The 27,276-nt window shown below is 52.7% G+C and overlaps 9 protein-coding genes across 9 annotated transcripts; 8 read left to right on the top strand and 1 right to left on the bottom strand.

Moving 5' to 3' along the window:
* Positions 1–307: 307 nt before the first annotated feature.
* Positions 308–1,138, top strand: AYO20_01128 (hypothetical protein; the record flags this gene model as incomplete). Its single annotated transcript, XM_022639435.1, has 1 exon — positions 308–1,138. The coding sequence occupies one exon, from the start codon at positions 308–310 to the stop codon at positions 1,136–1,138; it is 831 nt and encodes a 276-aa protein (XP_022504743.1).
* A 2,187-nt stretch (positions 1,139–3,325) lies between these two features.
* Positions 3,326–4,469, top strand: AYO20_01127 (hypothetical protein; the record flags this gene model as incomplete). Its single annotated transcript, XM_022639434.1, has 2 exons — positions 3,326–3,694; positions 3,834–4,469. 2 exons carry the CDS (start codon positions 3,326–3,328, stop codon positions 4,467–4,469), a joined length of 1,005 nt encoding a protein of 334 aa, XP_022504742.1.
* A 1,032-nt stretch (positions 4,470–5,501) lies between these two features.
* AYO20_01126 (hypothetical protein) lies at positions 5,502–9,674 on the top strand (the record flags this gene model as incomplete). The annotated part of the gene is made up of 4 exons (XM_022639433.1): positions 5,502–6,032; positions 6,089–7,287; positions 8,135–8,656; positions 8,705–9,674. 4 exons carry the CDS (start codon positions 5,502–5,504, stop codon positions 9,672–9,674), a joined length of 3,222 nt encoding a protein of 1,073 aa, XP_022504741.1.
* A 58-nt stretch (positions 9,675–9,732) lies between these two features.
* On the bottom strand, positions 9,733–11,528 carry AYO20_01125 (hypothetical protein; the record flags this gene model as incomplete). Its single annotated transcript, XM_022639432.1, has 3 exons — positions 9,733–9,845; positions 9,897–9,987; positions 10,038–11,528. 3 exons carry the CDS (start codon positions 11,526–11,528, stop codon positions 9,733–9,735), a joined length of 1,695 nt encoding a protein of 564 aa, XP_022504740.1.
* Positions 11,529–12,144: 616 nt separating this feature from the next.
* Positions 12,145–13,651, top strand: AYO20_01124 (hypothetical protein; the record flags this gene model as incomplete). The annotated part of the gene is made up of 2 exons (XM_022639431.1): positions 12,145–12,729; positions 12,779–13,651. The coding sequence occupies 2 exons, from the start codon at positions 12,145–12,147 to the stop codon at positions 13,649–13,651; spliced, it is 1,458 nt and encodes a 485-aa protein (XP_022504739.1).
* Positions 13,652–14,024: 373 nt separating this feature from the next.
* On the top strand, positions 14,025–16,147 carry AYO20_01123 (hypothetical protein; the record flags this gene model as incomplete). Its single annotated transcript, XM_022639430.1, has 7 exons — positions 14,025–14,222; positions 14,275–14,345; positions 14,408–14,699; positions 14,780–15,598; positions 15,657–15,761; positions 15,846–15,937; positions 16,006–16,147. 7 exons carry the CDS (start codon positions 14,025–14,027, stop codon positions 16,145–16,147), a joined length of 1,719 nt encoding a protein of 572 aa, XP_022504738.1.
* Positions 16,148–17,521: 1,374 nt separating this feature from the next.
* Positions 17,522–20,160, top strand: AYO20_01122 (hypothetical protein; the record flags this gene model as incomplete). The annotated part of the gene is made up of 8 exons (XM_022639429.1): positions 17,522–17,720; positions 17,785–18,326; positions 18,420–18,463; positions 18,516–18,644; positions 18,701–18,740; positions 18,830–19,131; positions 19,249–19,958; positions 20,003–20,160. 8 exons carry the CDS (start codon positions 17,522–17,524, stop codon positions 20,158–20,160), a joined length of 2,124 nt encoding a protein of 707 aa, XP_022504737.1.
* A 662-nt stretch (positions 20,161–20,822) lies between these two features.
* AYO20_01121 (T-complex protein 1, eta subunit) lies at positions 20,823–22,693 on the top strand (the record flags this gene model as incomplete). The annotated part of the gene is made up of 3 exons (XM_022639428.1): positions 20,823–20,874; positions 20,994–21,485; positions 21,555–22,693. 3 exons carry the CDS (start codon positions 20,823–20,825, stop codon positions 22,691–22,693), a joined length of 1,683 nt encoding a protein of 560 aa, XP_022504736.1.
* A 2,617-nt stretch (positions 22,694–25,310) lies between these two features.
* AYO20_01120 (metacaspase-1A) lies at positions 25,311–26,749 on the top strand (the record flags this gene model as incomplete). Its single annotated transcript, XM_022639427.1, has 3 exons — positions 25,311–25,596; positions 25,648–26,658; positions 26,724–26,749. The coding sequence occupies 3 exons, from the start codon at positions 25,311–25,313 to the stop codon at positions 26,747–26,749; spliced, it is 1,323 nt and encodes a 440-aa protein (XP_022504735.1).
* Between the last annotated feature and the right edge of the window lie 527 nt (positions 26,750–27,276).

Here is a 27,276-nt window from a genome sequence, read left to right as displayed (position 1 = left end):
CGCAGTTGAGTAGTAACAACAGTCGGTGGTTTTCGGCGACTCGGTCATCTATCGCAGTCGGACAAGTCTTGGCATAAACACTGATCGTCGGTCGGGGCAACCACCCACGCCACCCCTCAGCATGCGGCGTTACACCCTCCCTTGCTTCGCTTCCCCACGTTGCGCCAGGCCGGCACCAAAGACCTTGCGATTTCGTCTTTCACATCTCGTTCGACACCGAATACCAAGTCCCATTTACCATTCTGACATCCGTATCGTTCCAAGGGTCCTCTGGCAGACCCCCAGGTGACGTCGGAATTGACGCACCATGGCGGTCAACGGTCATCGGCCACCAGATGGCTTCAACACAACCTTCCCCTCGCCCACTGCTGCTCCACCGCGGTCGTTCTCAATCGAAGGCTTCCGCATCACTACCCAGAAATTGCCCATCTTGAAGGCCAGACCTATCGAAGAGATGACAAATAAGCTGGGAATCGCTCCGCCGGAGATGATTTTTGGTGACAATTTTGTGGCGATTGAACATGCGCCTTCGCACTGGGGGATCAAATTCGATGCCTTTGGGGCGTTAGACCGGGTTGACAAGACCGGGGAGAGGCGGCTGAAGGTCGCCTACTCCCGAGAATGGCAACAGAGCAGAGAAGACACGCATGACATCAAAGAAGTCATCAAACCATTCGATTGGTCCTATACCACTGACTATAAAGGTGATCTTGCGCCTGGGAGCCCAGAATTTCAGGCCGCAACTGAAGCCATCCCTTTCGAGCTATTAAAGCGACCAGATCCGATTCTGTTCTTCGATGATGTGATCTTGTATGAGGATGAGCTTGCCGACAATGGCATTGCCATGCTTTCATGCAAGATCCGCGTTATGCCTGCGCGATTACTTCTCCTCTGTCGGTTCTTCATGAGGCTGGACAATGTGTTGGTCAGGCTACGTGATACGAGACTTTACATCGACTTTGGGAAGAAGGAGGCAATCAGAGAATACATCGCAAAGGAGGAAGCATATGATAAGGTGCGCGATGACTTGGCGAGCAGGAGAGATGATGTCACTGCTGTGTTACGAGATGCCAATCAAATGGCGGATATCTTGCCCGTCGTTGAAAAAACTATTGAACGAGTCGAACTGGGGACGTGAAACAGCTGCTGGACTGGGAGTCGAACAACTACTGGGACGATCCCCAGTGTGCAATCGAAAAAGCAGGGTCTGGCTGCCAAAGTAGCCCTGATCCTTAGTCCATACCAAGGAACGTCAGTTTGGCCGTCTATGCAGGACACTCGAAGTGCCTCCTATGGAAAGAGACAAGATCCGTTAAAGCCACGCTGTGGTGACCACTGTTCCTCTGGTTTGGGGAATGCTCTTTAGCAACGTGATCGCAACCCGGTATTCGGCAAGTCAAGACAAAAGGGTGTTGTACGTCAAAGTGGAACCGCATCTTGTGGTGCCGGCGACGAAGGGTATTAAATGTCTGATGGTGTGCTTGATATCACACACTAGCAGGAGGCCGTGACGGGGGGTGCGGTTTACTACTTAGGGGGACGACGAAGGCCAGCGCCAGGATGTCGAGTTTGCCAGGCATAAAGGACCTGCTTTTCCAGCTTTCTATGCAAGGCTACAGGTACCGCCACACTGCACCATACGATCTGCAGTACTGAGTACAAGTACTCGGTAGTCATACTCAATCCCACCAGCTACCTTTTGTCTGGGATGAAACCCGAGTGCCCTTTCTCAGGGTCATCACATCCATCGTCTTTGTTTTTGTGTGATAGTCTAGACTGTTCTTCTTGTCCTCCTTCTGGAACGTCTTGATTTCAAGGCTATCAAAGTGTAAGACAAAAAGTAAGACGAAAGAGGACGTGAATCACCGGCCGGATCAATTTTGCGGGGATCGAGGCTTCGAGATTGCCTTTGGCGAATTGATGACTTCAGAAACGCGCTGGAAACGCGTGTTGAAGAAAACCTTAAAAGTAGGGACATCAACCCCCAAAACGTGCGGCCATCTCGGAGTCCGAGGTCATCGAACCGTGCATAAGATAGCTCAATTTCCTCAGATCAGAATACGAGGGGGTTTGATTGCCCCAGATCGTCAACATGACATGAAATACGAGAGCGTCTAGTAATCTGACCACCAAGGCTGTGTTGGTGGGTGGGCACCCTGCATGCGGCACGAGGAGGAAGACAGTTCATATGGAGCCCACGAGAGTTTCGTTTCTTTCCACCCCAACGTGTTTACATATGCATCACAACCCTGACCTACTCGTAGGGTCGTGAGTAGAGACAAGTCTTGCGACTTGCCAGCCAGCCCCCTTGCAGCCTCGCGACGAGACTCTCTTCAACGAGTCAGTTAGGAATGGTACAGCCACTGTGAGTGTCTGATGTTTCGAAGAGGTCTTCCATCTTGCTCGTGAGTGTCAGAGATGATTCGGCTTAGATCTTCTGGCCCAAGTTGGCTAGTCGAACTACATACGCCTGGATTCATTACCGAAGCCTCTTAAAGACGGATATGGGAGTTGATGGATCTCTCCATATTCATTTAGGTTGAGGAGCGTCATGTCTGAATGACGCGCTGTCAGTTGTTTATATTGCTTAACTTCACTTCCTGCGCTTATGTAGTCGTGAATTGGCAAACAGTTGCACCCGATATAAGTTAGTACTTCCCGTCCCCCGTCTGAAATACGAGTAGGTAGGCTCATAATATACCTAGTTGATGGGTTGGGGGCCAGACTAGGCCTCTGGACGCGTTTGCTCTGAGTGATGCTCGGCGACTCGGCTGAAGGCTCAATCACGGCTCAGGTTCATGCGGCCTTCGCTTACCCTCTGCCTAGAAAATGTCACCAGATGTGGGTGGATGCTGAGGATCTCCTTTCCGGGAGATGCTATTAACACGAGCACACCCTTTTGAACTCCAGCTCGAACCATCCGAGTGACGTGGATGAAGCCAATTTCCGCCTCCCCAAAAGGGAAAAACGTCGGCCTTGCATCCAGCCAATGACATGGCGTACTTCTCAGCCTTCTCGCGCCCCTTACCCATTCCTCGCTTATTCTCTCCAGAACCACCCTCCACCTGTCAAGCCAGCGATCTTTTAGCATGAAGCCACAAGTTCCGCAGCAGGCAGATGACGCCGGCTCGCCCTCTGGGGCCCGGCCTTTCAGGCAAGTCTCGCAAACCCCCAGTGCACATGAGATTTTGACAAGGTTGTGCCCTGAAATTTCGTCAACACCACGAGGCACCTCTTTTTCCGACTCAAGTCTCGCCCTATCCCCCCTGCCTTCGCGACTCTCTTCTGAAACTTGGACCAACGCTTGTATGACCTTTGCAGCGACATGGGCACCATGATAAATCACCAGAGAGTGTTTCGTTTGCTGGCCTTGAACATTTTCCTGTGCTTCTGCATTGCATCGCCTTCGGTGCCCATTGCGACCGATCCTATTCTCTCGACTGAAACGATACCGACAGTTATACCTTCTTTGGTGACGATTTACTCGATCGTTCCCGCTACCGACGCGGTACCAGACACTGTGACGACAATCACCACTACGATCGATGGCCAAACGACCACAATCATATCGACTGGTGTTATAGCTGGCTCGAGCACAAGCACGATTATTTCTACCATCTCTCTGACCACAAGTCAAGTAGTCGTCAATACTGTCGGCTACTCGACGATTCTCGGACCAGATCCGACGCCAGCGGTAAGCTCCTACCATTCTATGTGATGCGCGACTGCATTGCGCTTGCAATAGCGGCACTATATGTCGTTAACAACCTTCTCATTGTTGAACTCTCCACGTTCACTTTGCCATAGCTAGAGGCTGACCACAACACAATTAGACGACTGCTCCTGTTGTAGCACCAACCACGGCTGCACCAACCCCAGAAACACCGATATTGACCACGTCATCTCCATTAGGAGAGGTTCCCATCAGTTCAAATTCCGAAATCACCAGCGCGGTATCGACCTCGAGTTCCATCTCTGCGACATCATCTTCGACAGCAAGCTCATCATCGAGTTCACCGCTCTCATCGGCAACTGGTAGCGGTCTTTCGTCACAAACCTCGCATTCTTCATCTACATCTAAAGGACTGTCTACCGGTGCTAAAGCTGGAATCGGTGTCGGCGTCGCCCTGGGAGTCATTCTGCTAGCTCTTCTGTCGTTCTTTCTGGGCCAGCGCTACTCACGCCGTCGCAACGACAATGCCAGGAACATCGCTAGTCTTAATGGCGCCAACGAAAAGGACATATTCCTCGCTGGTCGTCCTTATGAAGCCTCTGGCCCAAGGCTTGATGCTCTTGCCGGCGGCAAGTCGTATGACATGCCGGGCTCAGACTCAGTCAAAAACTACGCGAACAACTCGGATTTATCGGCTTTGCCACCTGTTGGAAAAGGAGACGAGCTCATGTATGTGGGTGTTCCTGCGCACATGTCGGGCTCCAAGCGTTGGAGTATGAAGGAATTTGTGAAATGATGCGTGAGTTGTTTGCACGACGAAGCATCTATTGATGAATAACTCCTTCATGCTTTGCCCGGTAATGGGGTCTTGCTTCGGGGAGAAACTGGCCAATCAATAGGCGACGTCGAACTCGGGATTTCTACCGACATCCAATAAGATCTTTCCGCCTCTTGGACCAACCCAAGCCTTGTCCTTCCAGACATCCAGACGACGGCTGCACCACTATTCACCTGTCAAGTCTTCGATCGCAGACATGCCACTCCGGAAAATACGGACAATACTGCTTCTGACAGCTACACACACATGTGTCAGGGTTGAGCCGAATTCTGGATTTATTCATGAGGCAGCGACGCCGTTCGTCCAGGTGGGATATCCCCATCCCACCTACTACCGAGGCTAGTGATTTCTGCACCGAGAAGCTAAATCAGACAAAACGAAGAAGATTGTCGGCCACTAGGTGTCGATGTCCGTCGGCACGGAGCACTCCGAAGAAGAGGGCAGCGTGGCCCAGAGCATTTGGCAGTTCATTGATGCTGTTCTGTTTAACATCTTATGCATAGTTGAAGCCTATTTGTTTGTTTGAGTTTGGGGTATCTATCTCTACGACGTACATGGAAATGGCACAACAGTACATGGGAGCGAGGGCGTTCCGGGAAAACAAGGGAAACAAGGCAATACTGCATCTTGGGGGCAGAATCGTGGGGAGTAATACCCCAGTCGCTGCCAGAGAATACCGTCATGACTAGTGTTTAATGCATAATAGCCCATTCTCTTCTGATGTTGATGCCTGATGCGTGGTTCTGCTCGCTTCGGATCAATCTCATTCCCAAAAAGGATTAGCTTGCCAAGTTGATATCACGTGTGGTGAGCTAGCGACAAAATTGGACGATCACCTTCCGCAACGTCCAACTTTTACCTTTTTCACTATCCTTCCAAACGACTTACGTATTCAGAAATCCGCGCTCCTTGATCGTCGCTGACCCCTTGGAATCGCATCTGACACATCTCTACAAGTATATCGGCTTTATCGCGGCGGAGGGTTGAAAGATGCCGGCCCTGTTGGAGGACCCTGAATCCCCTGTAATCTATCGGGCCTCTGGACAGGGTCCGTACCCGACCCCCGACAATCCGCAAATACCTTCGTCGATTTTCCCCAGGCCTGTCACGCTTCGAGACCGTGTGACTGTTGCGACGCTGATTCCATTCTTTTCGCCCGATGCCGTTCCAAAGAGACTGCTGGCATATTTGTCAGAACAGCTCAACAAGGAAATCGAGGGTGGCGACACGTACCCCATGCTCAATCCGCTGCCCCTGGAAACCTTTGGGCCCTATTGGTTTGGTAATTTTGGTACTGTCATGGTCCTTGGTGACATTGGAGGCATTGAAGCCGTAAACGACATGGATCGCGATGGCGTTGACTGGAACAAAAAGTGCCTGGGCAGCTTTTACATCAAGCCCAACTATCCTGGTCGGAGCAGTCATGTCTGCAATGGTGGGTTCTTAGTCACTCCGGCAGCTCGTAACAAAGGCGTCGGAAAGTCAATGGGACAATGCTATCTCGATTGGGCCCCTCAGCTGGTAGGTTTTCGGCGGTACGAGCCCAGATAGGGCATATCAAGCTGATGTTCTCCCAGGGATATACCTATTCGGTGTTCAACTTGGTGTACGAAACCAATACTGCTTCAACCAAGATATGGGACTCGCTTGGCTTCAAGAGGATTGGCAGAGTGCCCGGCTGTGGCATATTAAAATCCTCCGAGGAACCCGTTGATGCAATCATCTATGGCAAGGACCTGAAAGCAGAGGGCGAGAACGACATATCAGAGGAACGCTTTGATAAAATACGATACTATCTAAGACACCAACTCTACCCGCAGGGGGCCGACAGATCGGAGAAAAGCCGGCTAAGGAGTGCCGCTACTCACTACAAACTGGTCGCCGACGGAGATGGAGGCCCAGAGAGGTTGTTTTTGAAGGATAAAGAGGTTATCTCCGACCCTCAAGCACAATACGACATCGCCAAGAAAATTCATCTCCAGGTGCATGCAGGCATCAACAAGACCACCGCCATGATAGCGACTCAGTATCATTGGATCCGGATCAAAGAAACTGTGAGTCACGTGATCAAGAACTGTCCCGAGTGCAAAGATGTCAATAAACCGCCCATAATACGCTCGGAGAATCGACCTGGCCGGAGCAAGACAATTGACGAGGTTCCCCCTGGTCTATCGTCTCTGCAGACAGGAGCAGCCCCAACGGCACCAGCAACAACGGCGCCACCCGCACCGCCAGTGCAGCCCGGACAGCCCACACAAATCATAGGCGAGGTGCAAACCGTGCCACCGCAGGACCATGAAATCGCGCCGAATCACATAGCCGATCACATTCCTGATCACAGTTTCGCGTCGATACAGCAACCCATGGATCTGTCCAACGACCATGATCACCTTGTCAATGACCCAGATGGCCATCTTCATGCGTATGACGAGATGGCCATCGACCCGCAGATCATGGAACAGATACAAGCTCAACTTGATGCCGACTACGATCCTAACAACCATACATATGTCACCCCCGGATTACCCACCTTCACGGATACTTCTCATCTGCAATCTCCCCACGATCCGCGCGATTTCAATCACGCACCCTCTGATCATCATTTCATTCGGGATCCCAATCAACCAATCCTGGGACACGACCATGTTATGGACGAAGGCGGCGCGGGCGCAGGATTGAATAGTATGCAGCCCATGCAACACGTATTACAAATGGACTATATGAATCCGCAGGATGAGCAGCAATACAAGCTTGAGGAACAATTCAAACTTGAGCGGTAAGGGGCGGGAATGGCGTTTTGGTTTGGTCATGTCTTGATGAGAAACGCATGCGGTTGATAGAAACAAGTCCTGTCTCGATCCAGGCATGTTATTATGGGAACGAGTTCGATGACAATGTATATAGGTGGAGTACAGTCTCGAAGGATGGCAAGGACACATTCAGCAATGAGGCTGATGCAAATGGATTTTTTGGCCATAGATTAGGGTGACGATAGACAAAAAGCCCGACGGTAGATGACAGCTCGTTCCAAAGGGGTCTGAGTCTCTTGACGAATCCGGGATGAATCCGGTATGAACGTAACAAATGTCCTGTAGTTACCTGCATTCAAAATTTGCTGGACTGACTGAGTTGTCGCGTCGGCCATTGGGGCATGTGAGGAATATAATTACTGTCTGACAAGGATGTTTAACCAGATTGTCTGCAGATATGCACATACACGTGACACATACCCACCAGTACGTCATGGAATCCGCTTGTCAGACGAAAAGAATTCTATCTCTCAAAATCCATTAACTCGCCGCCATTTCACCTAAATTCTCAGACCAAACTCATCCTCATAACGAGACCTTACCATGGATAGTGGCAGGATCAACAGGAGGCCCTCAAGGCCACCTCCTCGACTAAGAACCAAGACTGGCTGCCACACGTGTAGGGTAAGTCACCCTCGACCTGGCTTCTCTTGTCCTTCTCCTCTCTAGCAATCACCTTTTGAAGCCAACCCATCCTCTCTCCCTGATGCACCAATTGATTATGGTTGAATTTCACTACGTCAAACTCATCCGATGCGAGCAGATAAGACGGAAAAAATGCGATGAAGCACACCCGATCTGTAATGCGTGCAGGAGACTCAATCTCGATTGCGCATATTCGGATCCTTCAAGTCCTACGACGGCGTCGCAAACCTCTCCTATCTCGTCCCCGGACATTCGAAGCGATACGGCCAGAGACTCCCCGTCATATGCATCAACAACGGTCCCGACGCTTCAGAGGAGTTTGAGTCATATGCCCAAGGGACTGAGGACTGAACGTGACTGGAACGTGTTCAACTATTGTTCGACGCAGTACATCAGGCTGCTAACCTCGCCTGAAGCTACTTCGAACTTTCGGGATGCCTCCGTTGTATTTGCAATTGGCTTTGAAGAGCCCTGGGTGATGCATTCTGCACTGGCCCCGGCGGCGCTGCATGCCTCCTTTGCTTCCTTGCTCCCCAAGGAGGATGCGATGCTGTACGCCCAGAGTGGTCTCCAAGGGCTCCAACAGGCTCTCCAGCCAACAGCGGGACGAGCCCCTCCTGAAGATGCATACCTTGGAGCTTCGCTATTCCTCGGCATTTTTGAGGAAGGTGACTGCCCTACGCATTCATGGTTCTCTGATACTAATGTCAACTAGGACTTCTACTGCTCGTCGTTCAGTGCGAGCCTGACACATTATCGCGCCATAGCCAGGATTCTCGAAGATCGGGTTCCAAAAATCCCCCGTCTTGACATTGGCCAGTTGTCAACCTTCCATTCGACTATTCTTGACTCGGTCCTGTATCATTTCTCTACGAGGTTGATATTCGAGAAGGACATTGGCCCTATCTGTGGTTCGTTTCCCTGTCAGACCGTCTTCAAGTACATCGAAGCATTGGAGGCAACAAAGAACGACAGACGCACCGAACCATTCATCCTGCCTGTACTCGGTCGGACGCCGCCAGCGCTATTTGTTCAGATATACCAGATTACGTGGTTAAGCAGGCAGATACCTTTCTGTCGCAATGAGCTCCATGAGCTAGCTTCGCAGTGCCAGACCGAGCTGGACGCCCTCACGACACACTATCCGGTGATGCTTCCTGACGAGGTGCCATCTCTAGAGTCCGCGGTCACGATCAATGTCAGGAACTCCGAGATCGCGGCGAAGCTCTATTACATAGCGGCAACAATCTTCGCCGCCAAAGTTCTCAATCCAGAGGGTCTAAATAACCAGTCCCCACAGATCCAGGCTCATATTTCCAGAGGTGCGACATTGTTGGATAAGTACGACGCAAATCTACCCTGTGGGCAATTCATCTGTTGGCCTCTGCTTGTCCTCGGTTGTGCAGCATGTCCAACGACCGCATCTGAGGCGCAACAAACTCACCCCAGCAATATTCAGGCTCTCAATCGACTAGAACTGCGATGTCTCATTCAAGAGAAACTTGTGCAGATCTGGCATGTCTCATATTCAGGCTACGTCCAGCGCACCTTGGGCGCTTTGAAGAGGATATGGCAACTTCCCAGCATACTAATAAACGTCTCGACTAACACATATACTGAGAGCGAAGAGGTTACATTCGACGGACTTTGTGCACTCATCCAAAAAGAAGGTCTAGGAGCAGGCCTATTGTCTGCAGAGAATGGCTAATTTGTTAGTCTCCAGCCATTTCGAAGACACCACCTGAAGTATTACTCTTCCGAGAATGTCAGCGGAGACATTTCTCAATGATACGAGCTGCACTGATACACTCCTCGTCGCGCATACGGCTTGTGAATATTTGGATTGAGCACGGGGCACCATCCTGCATCTGTGGATCATCTAGACGACTGCGTCAGCGAATAAGTGTGGTGGGAATGTTTTTCCACTTACAATGCGGGCCGGCCTGTCCTGGCTGGATCTGGAGAGGCTCAGGGTCCAGTTGCTGCGACGCTTTCGAGAATGGAAGTACACAGGCCGGGTACTGGACATGTCAGCAGGGACCTCGTGGCTGAGACTGCGGAGAAGACTTACATCGAGCACGTTGACAAAAGCGGAGTACGCTGGCCATCCATATGTGTCGTGAGGAACTGCTGTGTTCTGGGCAGCAGGGCTAATAACGACATCCAGTTTCTCTTCCGACCATATCTTACGCCAGTCTTCGCACAGCTCCTGACGCTTGACACTCAAAGCTGCATACTTCTTCAGCTTATCCAAGTTGCCAATATCACGAAGAAACTTGTAGCTTCCAAAATTGGCTGGTCGATGGCCCGCAGCTACAGAAGGAACCGGTGGCTCTCCGCTCGCAAGGATATGTCCTCGCGGAGTGTCTGTCTCGAGACTGAATAGCTCACATGCTAGCTCAGTGGCATCAGCCACGTGGCCTTGCTCTGCACTCAGCTGAATCACCTGATGGCCTTGGCCTTTCAGTCTATTGACAGCCTCTGCAAGTGCTCGCTTCACTGGTGGATGGAGCGGATAAAGGGGGTCTTCAGCCAGGACTCCGATCCTGAGCTTCGTCTCAGCCTTTTGCTCAAGCTGACGCCATGGCACGTCGATGGCGGTCGAGTCAAGTGTGGCAGGCACTGAGTCTATGACTGATTTGGTCAAAACCTCCAAGGCTTCAAAATCATTCGCAAGAGGTCCTGCACAGGCGAGTATGGGCTTCCACCCAGGCAACCCGGGTGTCGCTTGACCCCCATATGGAATCCGCGAAGATGTTGGTTTGAAGCCATAGGTACCGCAGCACAACGCTGGAATGCGTATTGAACCAGCGACATCAGTTCCAATACCGAGCGGCGACCCTCGAAAGGCAACCAAAGCACCTTCTCCTCCGCTGGAACCTCCGGCGTTTAGTGCCGTGTTCTGTGGGTTCAAAGCTCGGCCAAAGATATTGTTATCAGAGTCTGCCGTCATCAGGGTTTGAGGGATATTGGTTTTCACATAGAGTACAGCTCCCAGATTGAGGAGAATGTCGACAAGTGGAGAGTTCTCTTTGGATTTCTTCCCAAGAAACGAGACAAACCCGATTGAAGCCTCAGTGCCAACTGTCTGGAAGGAATCCTTGACGCTGATGGGAAGGCCGTGCAAGGGCCCAAGCACCTTCCCTTCGCTCCGGCATTGGTCGACATACTTTGCCCGCTGGAGTGCGCTGTCGAAGAAGGTCTCGGTCAGACACGAGGTCAGTTGTTGCGCTATTGCAGCCCTCTTCGAAAATGCCGTTGTAACTTCGACAGAAGTGAACTCTCCCGAGGCCAGCTTGGCCAGCAATTGCGGCACCGTGTAGTCTTCGGTGATTGATATCTCACGCTCGGACAAGATCCCCGACTTCCTGACTATGTCCATGCTGAGGAGTCTGTTTAAATTCTTCTCCAGCGGAAAAGCCAGCAACTTGGAGATATCAGAAGGAAGCTGCCATTCTCGCGGAATGGCTTCCAGACACTGCTGTCGCTTTTGAGCGACCTTACTCTGCCAATCCGACAAGGGAGCAGTATTCTGTTCGCTCATGGCGCCGATTGAGCCCATCTCGTCGACTTGATATTGGTTCCGGTGTCTTTGGTCCTGTTTCTGCACGAGATATTAGCAGTCACTTCAGAGTCTTGCTTCAGCGTCTGCTGTGTCTATTCTGTGTGGTAAGAAAGTCTTCCTAATCTCCTGAATGATCGGCACCGAGGACGATAGGACGGATTGACTTCAGGCGCAACGCTCTTTTCCGTCTTTGACCCTGCCTGATACAAAATATGGGGACCAATCAAGTATCTTTGCGCCCTCCAATCATCGGATTTTGCGCCACGTTTGGGGGTTGATACCCCGGGCTTTACACTTCCTCCTCATCCGCCACTATTTGCCAGATAGCCAGGCACGGCAGAGCAAGCTCTCGACCCAGACTGCGATTAGTCAGACTTACCCTCAGTGACTTTGATAGATTATTGAGGCGGAGACCGCAAACGCCTCTAAACGGCCTCAGTGACGAATTCTACCACGTGTGTGAGATCTTTATTTACTCGGCTAAGTCGTACCCCAGTGAGACTTGCTGGATAGCCAGGTACAAGAGCTCCAAACGGACCTACCTGAGTACTTCATTATCTTACCTTCTCGCCTTGTCTGAAAGTTACTGGTTTTGATTCCACGAACTACCGAGATGGCGGAACCAACTATACTATCCCTTTTGCACAGATTGGCCCAAAGGTTGGACCGTGACCCTGGAACGCCAGTCGAGAAGCCTACCGAGGCCTTCTGGCAAGAGCCTCGTCATTCTTTTGCCGACCAACAATCAGGGGCGTTACCCAAGGAATCCGATGTCGTTATCATCGGTTCTGGTATTGCTGGTATAAGCATCGCACAGCATTTACTCCGCTTGCAGCCCTCACAGTACATTACTATGCTTGAGGCCAGGTCGGCAATATCGGGAGCAACAGGCCGGAATGGTGGGCATATCAAAGCCGTTCCATGGGCCGACTATTACGCTCTCAAGCAAGTGCTCGGTAAAGAAAGCGCAATGAAGATCACGAAATTCCGGCTTGCCCATCTGGATGCTTTTGTCAACGAAGCCACTGCACTTGGTGAAGCCGGCAAAGTTGGCTTGGTGCGACGGGTGGAGGGAATAAGCGCGGTTTTCGACAAAGAAAGTTGGGAGTCGGCAAAGGTCAAGCTGGAAGCATGGCTTGAAGACTTTCCAGAACATCGTGAGAATTGGAGTGTGCATGAGGGAGATGAGGAGCTCAAGGTACTAGGAACTCCCCCGGATGATTTTCTCTTGCTCACCTAGTTCAAAGACATTTGGCATTGTCAATGCCTACGGGTGCATAAAAGGCCCTTCGGGAGCAGCATGGCCCTATCGGTTTCTTGGTTGTGTACTGTCAAAGCTGCTTGCGACTGGCCAGGTGAGCCTCGAAACGCACACTATTGCAGAAGAAGTTCGACGGAGTCAATTCCAAAATCACCCTTATGAGGTGCGCACATCACGCGGCATCATATCAGCAAAGCACGTCATTCACTGCACAAATGCGTACGCTGCGCATCTGCTCCCCTACCTGAAAGGCAAACTCTGGCCCCTCAGAGGGCAGATGACCGTTCAGTCGGTACCTGCCGAGTTTCCACGATTTGGAGCTTCGAGATCCTGGAGCACAATCTGGGCAACAGGTTTTGACTACATTACTCAATCTCCTGGCGAAGATGGCTCTTTATACCTCGGAGGAGGGCTTCTCCAAGGTGGCCCGGAAAGAGATGAAGACTTTGGAAACGCCGACGACGGCCAGCTGAGTGCGCAATGCCTAGAGCATCTAGAGACAGTTCCGTCGAGAGCGTTCGCCCACGGGTCAGGGGTAAAGATAGATAAGAAATGGACGGGGATCATGGGATTCACGGGAGATGGGTTGCCTCTAGTTGACCGCGTTCGAGAATTCATGTCTGGCCGCCCAGACTGTAGTCCCCAAAATGGTGGTGAGTGGATCGCGGCAGGATGGGATGGATACGGCATGGTTCACTGCTGGCTCGCTGGCAAGGCTCTCGCACATATTGTAATGGGACGCGAGGACGAAGTTTTTGAGTGGTTTCCGAGAGAAGAGTTTGGATGCGGCAAGGAGAGGCTCGACAAGATGAGCCCCGAAGGTGCTCTCAAACGGTTTCTTGGGCTGCTGGAGACATAGAGCCCGTCGAGAAGGCTCTAGGAAACCATATCTCGATCAATACGCTCGACAGACACCACGATAGTTCATCTATCATATCTATACCTCCGAAAGAGGCAAGCCCAAGCAGCTCAATCTCGACCACGAACCTTGGACCAAGCCACTTATCGGCGCAAAGGGTTTTGATTCGACACGTCGAAGCGGCTTTCAGCGTCAAGCCTGACGGACATCAGCTATACTACCATTTGCAGAACGATCTACGCTTCTCCGCACATTAAGAGAGGCCGCTAACCTAGACCTAGTCGAGTCGGTGGCAATTGTCCGGAGGAACGGTCAATTGATAAGGGACTTGTGCTGTCATGGGGGTGGCTAATCCGAGAGGTCTACTAAAGGAATGGACGTCCTCGTGCCACAAGTCCATCGATATCTCAAGTGCTTCGATCAGAACACCTCGCTGGCATCACAGGCAGTTGACAATACCGACGACATGACCTACGAAAGACTCCCTCCGGGGACGCAGAGGATCGAGGACCGAACAGGACAGAAGATCCTGCTGGCTCCTCAGCCAAATGCGGATCCCAATCAGCCATTGGTGAGTGTCTGTGTCTGCTTCATGGTCGAATACTTCCTTAACTGTGCGACAGAACTGGTCCGCCTTCCGCAAGTCTGTGCATATGATCATCCTATGCTTTTATGCCTTGATGGTGTTTGCCATGTGAGTCTCATTGGCCCCCAACCATGAAGTCTTTTGCGTGGGCTAATGCCTTTACTCCTCAGCCTCTGCGTCTCGGTGCCCCTCTGGCAAGACTTCAACACCGAGCTTGGGATGAGTTATGCCGTTCTGAACGACGGGTACGCCACAAACATGGCGACCCTATCCGTTGGATGCATCATCTTTGTGCCCATTGCCCTTCGAATCGGTCGAAGGCCAGTCTACATAATCACCGCGTTGGTCATGCTTGGTGCTGCTGTGTGGCAAGGAAAGATGTATACTGTCGGAGACATGATTGGGGCCAATGCCATTTCTGGTCTTGCTGGTGCTGTCAATGAAGCCATCTTCCAGGTCACGGTACGTCCTCTTCCGATCTCCATTGCAATCTGGAGATGAATACTAGTCGTGGTCACCCTTACTGACATTGGCTCCCCCAGGTATCGGACCTCTTCTTCGTGCATCAGCGTGGCACCATGAACGGCATTTACCTCGTCGTGGTGCTCGTCGGTAACTACCTGGGCCCGGTCGCCGCTGGCTATGTCGCCGTGTCTCAGCAGTGGAGATGGGTCTTTTGGTATTGCACCATCTTCATGGGCGTGGTGACTCTGGCTATGATTTTCTTTCTGGAAGAGACCAAATACACGCCACCGGTGTTGACTGGTCGGGAAATTGTCATCGCCACCTCCATTGAACAGGAGGACAGCCTCACCAAAGTGCGCAGCACCAGCAAGGGCGGCAACACTCATGGGTCTATTTCTGTCGACGCCACCGAAGCCGCCAACAACGAACGTCGCCGTCTTGTCGACATCGACACCTCGATCCCCATGAACTCGTACTGGAAACGTTACTCGCTGTGGTCACTGGACAAACAAGCATCCACGGAGCAGCGCAGCCTGTGGATGCACTTCTATCAACCTTTCCACATCTTGATCACGTTTCCCGCAGTCATGTTCACCGCGCTGCAGTACGGCTTCTCTATTGCCATGCTGGCGATTCTGGCGGTGACGCAGGCGTCGCTGTATCCATTCCCGCCGTACAATTTCACCCCGATCGGAATTGGTAACATGAATTTGCCGCCGGCCATTGGAGCCCTTCTCGGTGCTCTCTTTGGCGGCCCTCTCAACGACTACTTCATCCTGCAGGTTGCCAAACGGCGAGGTGGTATCTACGAACCCGAGACCCGACTTTGGCTGTTCTTGGTGCCAGGATTCTGCATGCCTATTGGACTGTTCATGTACGGCTTGACCATCGCCAAGGTAAGAATTCCCACTCAAATACATTCGATGTGGATGAAGCTGATGTGCTTTCGTGAAGGGAATGGCGTGGCCCATCAACGCTGTCGGGGCTGGGTTCATTGGTGCCGCCATCGGGGGATGCGGTGACATCTCTCTGACATACTGTCAGGACTGCTATCAATATGTAAGTCGAGCAGGGCCCACCACATTGTTTTCGAAGGCTCTCTTTTTCTTTGATAGAAAGATTGTTACTAAACTCTCTCGGCAGATACTCGGAGACGCTCTGACATCCGTGGTCTTTGTGCGCAACATCATTTCCACCGCCCTCGTCTTTGCGATCACGCCCTGGATGACCAATATGTAAGTTACTCATTCGCGTCATCCCTTGCAGCAGATAGTTATACATGGTGCTAACAACAAAAATACAGGGGGGTATACAACATGTTTGTCCTGCTGGGTTGTCTTAGCATTGCTGTGGTATTGACCTGCGTCCCGCTCATTATCTGGGGACGCAAATGGAGAGCCCACTTCGCAGGGCGGTATGAATATTTTGCTGCGAAGCAGTACTGATCACATTAGCTGAGCTGGTATGGAGATGGTCGAGTGGCAATGTTGACCGTAATGAGAGGATCACGCATTCCCATTGTGCCGTTGTACGAGGTGCAAGGAAGGGTTTTTCGAAAAGCTAGCTAAAAAGCAACCATTCTAGTAAAGTCCGGTAGAAAAGAAACTGCTGTGACAAGATGAAAGTGCTCAACTAAGATGGGCTTGTAGGCATCTTCTTCTACAAAGTCGAGATATGCCCACCTGATGCCTGGACTCTGACCGTCCATTGGAGCGACTGCACCAACATCTTCCAGGTGAGGGGGAAATTCTCGAAAAGAGCGCTGTGTAGCAGAGGCACGTAATGAGATACGAGGTACCAGCCAATATCGCCAACTCCCTGCCACATAATTTCCGAGTCTATTGTCTGATTTGAGCGGATAAGGCTGAACCCCCGTGGCACGTGACGGCCTGACTTTTTCAGCCCGCTTGGGTGGCTCCCAGGCTCCTCATTGTTTCCCTCGTCTCGTAGCGGGGAAAATGATCGCATGATTCACTTACTCGGTATTTGTACCATGTTATCCAAAGTGTCTGGCTTTAGCGAGCGAGAGATGGACTGCAATGCACCCTTCCTCAATACCAGGGAGGGAAGCGAGACTATCGCCAGGGTTGTCCTCGCACAGCTTCCCACCAGGCAATTTCCACCCATGGCCTCGCCTAGGTCTGCAGCACTCGTTCCTCCTCCTCCTCGTACCGATATCCGAGACTATTTCTGCAGCCCTTGAAAAGGTGGCACAGGCCCCTGTTTGTGTCCGGGAACACAGGCAGGACAGCAGAGAGCGTGGGTATCCAATGTTTTTTGACAGCAATAAGGCTGAGGGAAGAGCCCGGGCCAGCCAGAGGCGGCGATGAGAAACCCGACCGGTTCCCTGTGTAACCAGGTAGGCTGTTGGACCTTTTCTTCTGCTTTTCTTTCACCGCTTGGTATCCAACGAGAAGGAATCAGGGTCGGAGAACCGACGTAGAAAGATTTGGTTGAGGCTGGACAAGAAAGAAAAAGAAGAAACTCGTCTCGTCGCCTTCATTCCCCCCCAAAGTATCAAGCTGCAGGTCACCGCCAAACAACTCGGCCAATGCAAGCCTCGCCCAGACCGCGCCGATCTCGTATAGAATTGGCCTGTACGGGGGACAGAAGAGGATTTGGCCCTTGTTGATCCGGCACGAGGCCAAGTGTGTCCCCAGAACCCGAGGCCCTGAGCCCTTCGAGCAACCATCGTTCTCTTCGACAGTTTGTTTTTTCTTTCCCTTTACAATCGGGTCCAAACGCCACGATAAGATCACGTCTCGTCTGCACTCCTGGGGGCTTCTGTGTGTGTGTGTCTTGGACACCTCTCCCTTATGATGGCGACGCTGGCTTCTTCACTTCTCCTGCTGCTTGCTCTGTTGACGGTGCAGACGGTGGCCCAGGCTCCTGTAGACCCGCTCCGAAATTTCTGTCGGAGGTATGGCCATCAGACTGCGGTGATTGACCGCAAACTCTACATTGACGGTGGCTGGCTCTATGCCAATCCCATCTCGCAGAATCCCATAGCCACAATGAGTATTGCCGAACCTCCTCCCCTCGTCGGATGTCATGAAGTTTCCGTGCTGACAATGGTCCGCAGATGAAGGCCTACTGTTCTGCGACCTGGACCAGACATATCAAGACATGCCGCCGGAGTATGCCAACTTGACAAAGAACTCGTCGGTCCCGGACGTGGCTGGAGGCACATTGTGGCAAGATGAGGTCAACAAGGTCTTCTGGTTGTACGGTGGCGAGTTCTCGGCGGCGCCGTCGGCGTTCCAGCTCTGGGGTTACGACGTGGTCTTGAACCAGTGGAATCTGTCATCGCCCCATGTGGGATCGACCGCGTCGATACAGAGGGTGTCGTGGGGAGCCGGCGTGGCCAGCAGCGAGATCGGCATGGGCTTCTACTACGGCGGCTATCTCAACAACCTGACCACTCCGCTGTGGACGGGACCGCCCCTGGCAACGAGCAACCTGATCATCTACGACATGGACCAGAACAGCCTCACCAACAACACTGGCTACGACAACATCGGCAGGGCCGAGGGCATCATGGTGTACATCCCCGCCTCCATGTCCGGTCTGCTTGTGTATTTCGGGGGAGTCACCTTCCCGTATGGCAACGAAACTGAGGTCCCGGTAAGTGAGAGGCCTTCGTGCTATGCAAACGGCCGCACAGATGACATGATGGCCGAGAGAGATGGAATCGATATCTGACACTTCTCGTCCCAGGCACCCATGAACACCATCATGATCTACGATATTTCAGATGGCAAGTAAAACCCCAAGAATCCCCCCGGCACGCCAGCACCCCCCCAGCTGGCTCAGAGGCTCATTCATGTTTCTTCTCTCAACAGCCAAGTGGTATACCCAGACAGCCACGGGGACCGTCCCAGAGATGCGACGCAAATTCTGTGGCGGCGCAACTTGGGCGGATGACCAGTCTTCCTACAACATGTGAGTGTCTTTGCTCGCCGCATATACCAGATTGCTGACTCTCTCTTGCCGGTCAGTTACCTGTATGGTGGATTTGGGTTTGGAGAGAACACGACCGTACGCATAAGATATACTCCCTTCCTTCTTCCTTCTAGCTTGCGTTTGATGTTTTCCTCCCTCCCTCCATCTCTAAAATTCCTGTCCAGGGCTTCGACGACGTCTACATCCTGACAATGCCGACTTTCGAATGGATCAAATGGTATCCCGACAGCCCGGGCCCAGGGTCACCGCACGGCATGCTCACCTGCAATGTGATTGACCGCGGCCAGATGATAGTCATGGGCGGAAACTTCACCAACACGACTGCGTGTGACGTGCCCGCCATCCAGGGTCAGCATAACCTGAATCTGGGCCAGTACGACAGCACCAACGCCAAATGGTACCCTTACCTGCCGAACCTGACGGATTACTTTGTGCCCCCAGCGATCCTGCAAGTTGCGGGTGGAACGTAAGTTGTCTTTTTCTCTGTCGTCGTCTTCGACACCTTTACCCCTGTGAGGGAGGGCGCGGTAAACTAGCCATATGAAGAGAGACTGATCTTTTATTGGGCCTTGGTGGAGAACAGACCTGAAGGCGGAGCTATCAAGAAAGCACCAGTGTCTGGCTGGGACGACGACCGCTTGTCAGTTTATTTCAGCGAGAAAGCCGTCGTCGCCGCACGTACGCCGACGCGTGCCCTTCCCGCAGCGACCACGACGCCTCCGGCACCTAAGCCACCCCCCTCGCACCCGCCGGGCAACAAGACCGACACTGGAGCGATCGTGGGCGGCGCCGTCGGAGGCACTGCTGGCCTGGTATTGGTGATTGCGCTCGCGTGGTGCTGCCTACGACGGCGCAAGAATAGGAAGAGCAATGCGCAGAGCGATAATAACCCCAACAACACCGCGGCGTCCACAGCGGCGACGACACCCATCCCCGGCGCTGCGCAGCCATTCAGTCCCACCTCGCCGCAGCAGCACGGGTACGTGATGAACGAGAAATACTCGACCACGGCGGTGGGCTCGCCGGGCTCGACGACCAGTCGCGTCGGCTCGCCGAGCGACCAGCTGCACTCGTCGTCGCAGTACAGCACACCGCCGCCTCTGCCTCCTCCTGCACCTGTACCTCCCCAGCAACTCCCCAGCAACTCCCCAGCCACCCAGAATTTCCGAACTACTACTACGCCGCTACAGCTCCGATCCCCGCACCCCAGCAGTATTACCCCGTGGTCATCCCGGGCCAGTCGCACCAGCAATACCAACCTCACCACCACCAACACCAGCAACAACACCAAGGGTACTCATCACCATATCCTATCCCCATGCACGGCGCGCAAACAGCTCAGGGGATGACCCCGATACCGTTCTACCCGCCTCCGCCTCCGCCACCTCCAGATCCAACTCGCACGCAGTCCCACGAGATGCCCACCGTGCGCAGCCCGGAGATTGTCCAGGTCCACCAGCCGAAGCCGCTGAGGCCTGAGGAAGGGTTGGAATAGGTCACGAGTCACGGGTAGTACGAGTAGGACTCGGCAGTACGAGGTACAAGTAGTAGTAATAGGGACTCGGTATCGAGGGACTGACTCTCTCTTCTCCTTCTTGATATACCTCCCTCATTTCCCCCCCCAACCCCAAAGATAGAATATCAAGAATGGAGGCAGGGAGGATTGTGATATTTCTTTGGATGCCGAGGGGCTGTCTTTTAGGGGGAGTTATATAGCTATCTGCCCATGGGTGATACATGTCTTGCTGTCTACCTACCATCTACCTATACTCCTCCACCCTCCCATTCGATATCCAGTCCTTAGTTCAATCCCTGCAGTCCTGGAGTTGCCTCGGTCGGTTAGGTAACAACGAGGAGGACACATGTACAGGTACAGGTTCCAATATATGATGCAGGCAATTGGAGGCGGAGAGGGACATTACCAAACTGTCGCGTTGGGTCTGGTGTATGCAGTAATAATAGTGAAATGAAGCATCCAGAATTGGTAGTGAGAGGGGGACGTTAGAAACAAATGCTCCACCGTACAAAACTGCGCATCTGGGCATGAATGCTCCGTCAGACATGAAATTCAAAAAGTTCCTCCACAAAACGTCTTTGGAGGGGTGGGAAGTGCGCAATACCACGAAACTCCGTCAAGACAAGTTCTGTGAGACCAAGATGGCAGCAGCTTTCGGCGGGCAAACGCCCACGATCATCGTCCTCAAGGAAGGTTAGTAAAAAAAAGTTCCCCTTTCCCCTTGCTCAATCACTCGCTTGTACCGTATTTCCATTCGTTCCACACTTGTTCTGTTCTGTTACTCACACCACCCGTGCGTGGCATTTCCACAGGCACCGACGCATCCCAAGGCAAGCCGCAGGTGATTTCCAACATCAACGCCTGTCTCGCGGTGCAAAACACCATCAAAAGCACCCTGGGCCCCTACGGGGGCGACCTGCTCCTCGTCGATGCGAACGGAAAGCAGACCATCACCAATGACGGCGCCACGGTCATGCGCCTGCTCGACATCGTGCACCCGGCTGCCAGGATCTTGACGGACATCGCGCGGAGTCAGGATGCAGAGGTCGGCGACGGGACAACCTCGGTCGTGGTGCTGGCGGGGGAGATACTCAAGGAGGTCAAAGAGTTGGTCGAGCAGGGTGTGTCGACGCAGACGATCGTCAAGGGTCTGAGGAGGGCGAGTGCGATGGCCATCAACAAGATCAAGGAGATTGCCGTGAGCGTCGACGACGGCGCAAATAGGAGGGAGACGCTCCGAAAACTGGCCGCCACGGCCATGAGCAGTAAACTCATTCATCGGAATTCGGGCTTCTTTACCAAGAGTGAGGGCTACCCCCAACACAATCACTTGCAGTATTTGTGGGCTCTAAACTAACGAAACACCATTCTAGTGGTTGTCGATGCCGTCCTAAGCCTCGACCAAGACGACCTCAACGAGAAACTCATCGGCATCAAGAAAATCACCGGCGGCGCACTGGAAGACTCTCTGTTCGTCGACGGTGTGGCCTTCAAAAAGACCTTTTCCTACGCCGGCTTCGAACAACAACCCAAATCCTTCAAGAACCCGAAAATCGTGTGTCTGAACGTCGAGCTCGAGCTCAAGGCAGAAAAGGACAACGCAGAGGTGCGCATTGACCAGGTTTCGGAGTACCAAGCGATAGTGGACGCCGAGTGGCAGATTATATATGACAAGATGGAGGCACTGTACAAGACGGGCGCGAAGGTGGTCTTGTCGAAGCTGCCTATCGGGGATCTGGCCACGCAGTATTTTGCCGATAGGGACATATTCTGCGCAGGACGTGTCGCCCCCGACGATCTAGAGCGTGTATGTCAGGCCACAGGAGCTGTCACACAGAGCACCTGCAGCGACATCCTGCCCGCTCATTTGGGGACGTGTGGGTTGTTTGAAGAGCGCCAGATTGGTGGCGAACGGTATAACCTCTTCAGCCGCTGTCCGGAAGCCAAGACATGCACGTTGATTCTGAGAGGTGGCGCCGAGCAGTTCATCGCCGAGGTTGAGCGGTCGCTACACGACGCCATCATGATTGTCAAGCGCGCTCTGAAGAACCACACCATCGTGGCCGGCGGCGGCGCCACTGAGATGGAGATTTCGGGGTACCTGCACAGATTTGCCGACAAGAACGTGCCGCACAAGCAACAGGCGGTGGTGAAGGCATTCGCCAAGGCCCTAGAGTGCATACCGCGCCAACTGTGCGACAATGCAGGTTTCGACGCCACCGACATCCTCAACCGACTGCGTGTCGAACACCGAAAAGGAAACACCTGGGCAGGCGTGGACTTTGACCACGAAGGCGTACGGAACAACATGGACGCCTTTGTCTGGGAACCCGCGCTAGTCAAAGTCAACGCCGTCTCGGCCGCCGTGGAGGCAGCATGCCTGATCCTGAGTGTCGACGAGACGATCAAGAACGAGGAGAGTCAGGCTCCCCAAGCTCCGGCGCGAGGTTTGCCGCCGGGTGCCGCCCAGCGAGCATTAAGAGGAAGAGGAAGAGGCATGCCGAGAAGGTGACCGAATCCTCCGTGTCTAGGCTATGGCTATGGCTGGCTGCATTCGACAGGAGTTTACAGTTTCATCGGGTCTCTCCATCAAGCAGGCAGGTAGGCAGGCATTTGCAGGAACGGTCCATGCATGCATACAGACCCGCGGCGAAGAAGACATGACTACTACTACCTATGAGGAATGAAAAATAAAAGGAGTCTAGGCATGATACCAACTAAAATCCGACTTCTCTCGACAACTGGGCACGATGGATTGCCATCACCAAACAATTTTCAAGATCAAGACATGCATCATCTGGCTGATGGGAGTCTCAGTCTGTCTACCTGACCTATCTCAGTATTGGCAGCGGCATGCATGCATGTGTTGCTTCTTCCCAGCACAGCACAGGACAGCACGACGGAAACACATCCCGAAAACCAAGTGTTGCAAACAAAGCCTGAGATACATATGTGACTGGCCTCGACAGACCGGAGCTCAGCACGTTTGTTTAGCGAAAAGCATTGATTCCAAAACATGTCATGCCTATGGGCGATTGATGTATCATGGCATAGAATAGTTGGGTACCTGAAGAGAGAGTTCGCAAAGGCGCGCAGCATAACGGATAGTGATCTAGCGATGAATGGCCGCCTCAAGATCACATACACACGTGGTAGAACGTAATACCCAGGGGTTGATACCTCGAGATCGCGATATGAACAGAGTAGATTACCTTCTACCCACCCTGCCATCTTGCGCGGACGAGGCGCCAGAAAGATTGATCCGCTACTATGGAGGGACTTCAATAAGCGAAGTATAAGGGGTCTCCTGTACTCGGTACTTTTGTCCCTTCATCGTATCGGCAGCCTCTCCCCTTTGATCCACTTGGCTGGTGACACGAAAGGTTTTGCCGTTGCCCTAATCTCGCAACAGGTCCATCCCTCAACAGCATCGTTGGATTCGAGAGAAAGGTAATCTTACCTCGTACTTGGATTGTACACCCTCACGTGTGGACGGAACTAGATCTCTCACCAGCCACAAATTGAACTTTGCACAGGATCAAGCTGTGGCTAAGCGTTTGTGATCTTCGCGGGGATGCCGATCCCATCGAGGTTTTGGTCTCGTCTCTCGTGACCTTTTGAGGCTGGCAGTGCCCGAACAAGAACCCGAGTAGACTGGCATTGGTAAAGTTAGGATTGGATACCGCCTCATTGGGCGGTTCCTTTGAACCGGGTGCACCAAATTGTGCGGAGATATGATCGGTGAAGGCTGCAGCTTCCCAATGCAGGCGCACTGCATCTGTTCCGTGCTGGCGTTGGACGATCAGAGAAAACGGTCAAAGCCTGATTGAGGTGGGAACTCGTATTGCAGCTCACAGAGGTTCCATGATTGATGGGAGCTGCAGAGAAGCTGACCGCAGACCCTTCAGCCCTGGGCTGTATAGCCAATCATGGAAAAGTGTACAACAGATCACCATTTGTGGCGGGCTGATCTTGAACGGCAAGAAAAGACCTTTGAGCTGTCGTCGACAACGACTTTCCCTCATGCATTCACTAATGCTGCATCTGCGTAGGCCTCGTGGGAAGGGATGTTCGCCACGTGGACCACTATTCGAACTCGACCAAGAGTCTCTTTCTGGCATTTGAAAGGTGGTGCAATGTACAGATGACGCTCGAATGGATGACAGCAAATGTAGTCACGCTGAGCGTACTGGTCACCATGTTTCTCAACTCTAGCAAGAATAGCACATTGTTTTGAGGCATTGCGTATCGCCAGGCCTCAAGCCTGGGGTGCTTGTAAGGTCATCGTGGGCCATTGAAACTCCCTGGACATACTGATTTGATGTTGCCAGCTGCAGGGGCCCAGGGATAACTTTCGGCGCATGCAGGTTGTTTCAGGAATCATTCACGTTCGTGTGGACAACGCCTGCTCGATCGGGTGGCTGATGCTAACTGGTACTAGGTGGAAAGGTGGTTGGCGTGGGCTGGACTCGTCGAATTCGCACCCTGGCCAAAGGCCTAAATCCCCACCAACCGAAGTGGCAGAGATGGTCAGTGAGCCGGATTCAGAGGAGGCAAAGGGAAAGGGACCGGAGCCGAAACATTCGTCAGCTACCTAGAGCACTTGTAGTTCGGGCAGCTTCTGGCGCTGATGACAATTGAACAGAGAAACATGGAGAATAGAGAGCAGAGCATCGGTGGCAGTGGATGCGCAGGCAGGGCGCGTAACCTGGTCGAACCTTCGAGCTCATTAACCACAAGTCCACACTGCCACTGCGCATCTTCAGCTGACTTGATCCAGCATCCACCTTTGACTTTTACATCAACAAATATCTTGTTCAGTATCCGTCAGCTCTCGTTGACCCTGGTGACCCTCCCTCGCGTGTTCGACTCGGCTAATACGAACACACACACGTCAACCCCCCGTGCCCCCCGCTCCACCTTTCGATAGACTAAGGACGAGTCCCCGACCACCGGACCGTGGCCCAAGTCGATCGTGAACCTCAAATTCGTCTGACAAACCGCCCCAAGCATCTGCTTCTCGATTGTCGACAGTATCCTTCCCCTACAAAGTCACCTTTCAGACCACGATCGGCATTCATACGACGACTGATCATTCTCGCCATCTCACTTATCCAGCGGTAGCAGCCATGTCCTACTATCCTGGCTCTGGCGGCTACGGTGCGCAACAGCATGGTGGTTACGGCTACCCTCAGCAATCACACTCACCACAACCATATCCCCCCCAAGGCTACCCTCAAGGATATCCTCCTCAGTCACACTCTCCTCAGCCATATCCTCCCCAAGGGTACGGAGCCCCTGGTGGTTATGGTCAACCTCCGCCGCAGGTAGCGCCTTACGGCTACAACAATCCTCCTCCACAGCAAGGCGGATATGGTGGGTATGGATCTCCTCCTCCCCCAAATGGCTATGCAGGTATGTCTTGCCCGTACTCTCACGGGAAATCACATTGCTTACCAGGTCCAGGTGCTCCTCGACCAGGTGTGCCTTCTTATGCCAGTAATTCCTACCCGCAAGGCAACCACCAAGCCCCTCCTCCACCACCCACAGCACCACAACAATTCGGTCACGGAGCCCCCGCTGGCTATAGCTTCCAGTATTCCAACTGCACAGGAAAACGCAAGGCACTGCTGATAGGCATCAATTACTTTGGTCAGAGGGGTCAACTCCGAGGATGCATCAACGATGTCAAGAACATGTCGACCTATTTGAACCAGAACTTTGGCTATGCCAGAGAAGACATGGTGATATTGACCGACGACCAGCAGAACCCAATGTCACAGCCCACAAAAGCAAACATACTCCGAGCTATGCACTGGTTGGTCAAAGATGCACGACCCAATGACTCTCTGTTCTTCCACTATAGCGGCCATGGTGGTCAGACACCCGATCTGGACGGAGACGAAGAAGACGGCTACGACGAGGTCATCTATCCTGTCGATTTCCGGACGGCAGGTCATATAGTGGACGATGAGATGCATCGTATCATGGTCAAGCCATTACAACCTGGCGTCCGGCTCACCGCCATTTTCGACTCATGTCACTCCGGATCTGCCCTCGATCTTCCATATATCTACTCGACTCAAGGTGTCCTCAAAGAACCCAACTTGGCCAAGGAAGCTGGCCAGGGCCTATTGTCGATTGTTTCGTCATATGCTCGTGGCGACTTGAGCGGCATGGCCTCGTCAGCGATGGGGCTTTTCAAAAAGGCTACCTCTGGAAATGCCGTGTATGAACGAAACAAGCAGACGAAAACTAGTCCTGCGGACGTGATCATGTGGTCTGGCAGCAAAGATACCCAGACTAGCCAGGACGCCAACATTGGAGGTGAAGCCACTGGCGCCATGAGCTGGGCTTTTGTCACTTCGTTGAAGAAGAATCCCCACCAGAGCTACGTGCAACTGCTGAACAGCATCCGAGACGAACTGGCTACAAAATATACGCAGAAGCCTCAGTTGAGTTGTTCACACCCACTCAGTAAGTCTACATTTACCAATGCTCTGTTTTACAATTTACTCTTTACTAACTGTGTGTTTCTATAGACACCGACCTCCTCTATGTGATGTAAACGGACGATATTGATACCCGGGGACTCTAAGAAGTCCTTGCTGATTTCCATCATTCAGTCGGCGGCCGAAACGCGATAGGGCGCCCTTCTTGTACAGCACGGCATGGATTCGTTGGGATGGTTTGGACAGTTTTAACGAGGCTGGAAAGATGCCCAGTGACTTGGTGCCCCTGAATTTTGCCTGGGCCTGCAAATGATATAGGGAAATGAAAAGTTGCAGTTCCACCGTCTATTGACGTGAAGCCCCGTGTACCATTGCCTCGCTATGGTCGTATTCGCATATGATGCAGTCAAAGACCCTGGAGATCGATCGACGGCCGTCACAGCCGGGAGCACTCAGCGATCTACAGTTGAGATGACCCAAGCCCTGTTGCTGTGCCTTGTGCCTGTATTGTAGTTGGCAATGATGTGCCCCTGAGTATTCCCTGGATAAAGGGCATCCGAGGCATCTCCCGCACTCGTAAGTTGGCTAGTCACGGCTAGTCCATCTCTAAGCTCCCGTCAGGCGTCCTCCCGTGCCTCCCCTC

This window comes from Fonsecaea nubica (assembly GCF_001646965.1).
Source record: "Fonsecaea nubica strain CBS 269.64 chromosome Unknown Scaff4, whole genome shotgun sequence".
NCBI lineage: Eukaryota > Fungi > Ascomycota > Eurotiomycetes > Chaetothyriales > Herpotrichiellaceae > Fonsecaea > Fonsecaea nubica.
Note: the sequence above shows the minus strand (reverse complement) of the source record. Positions and strands in the feature narration are given on the sequence as shown.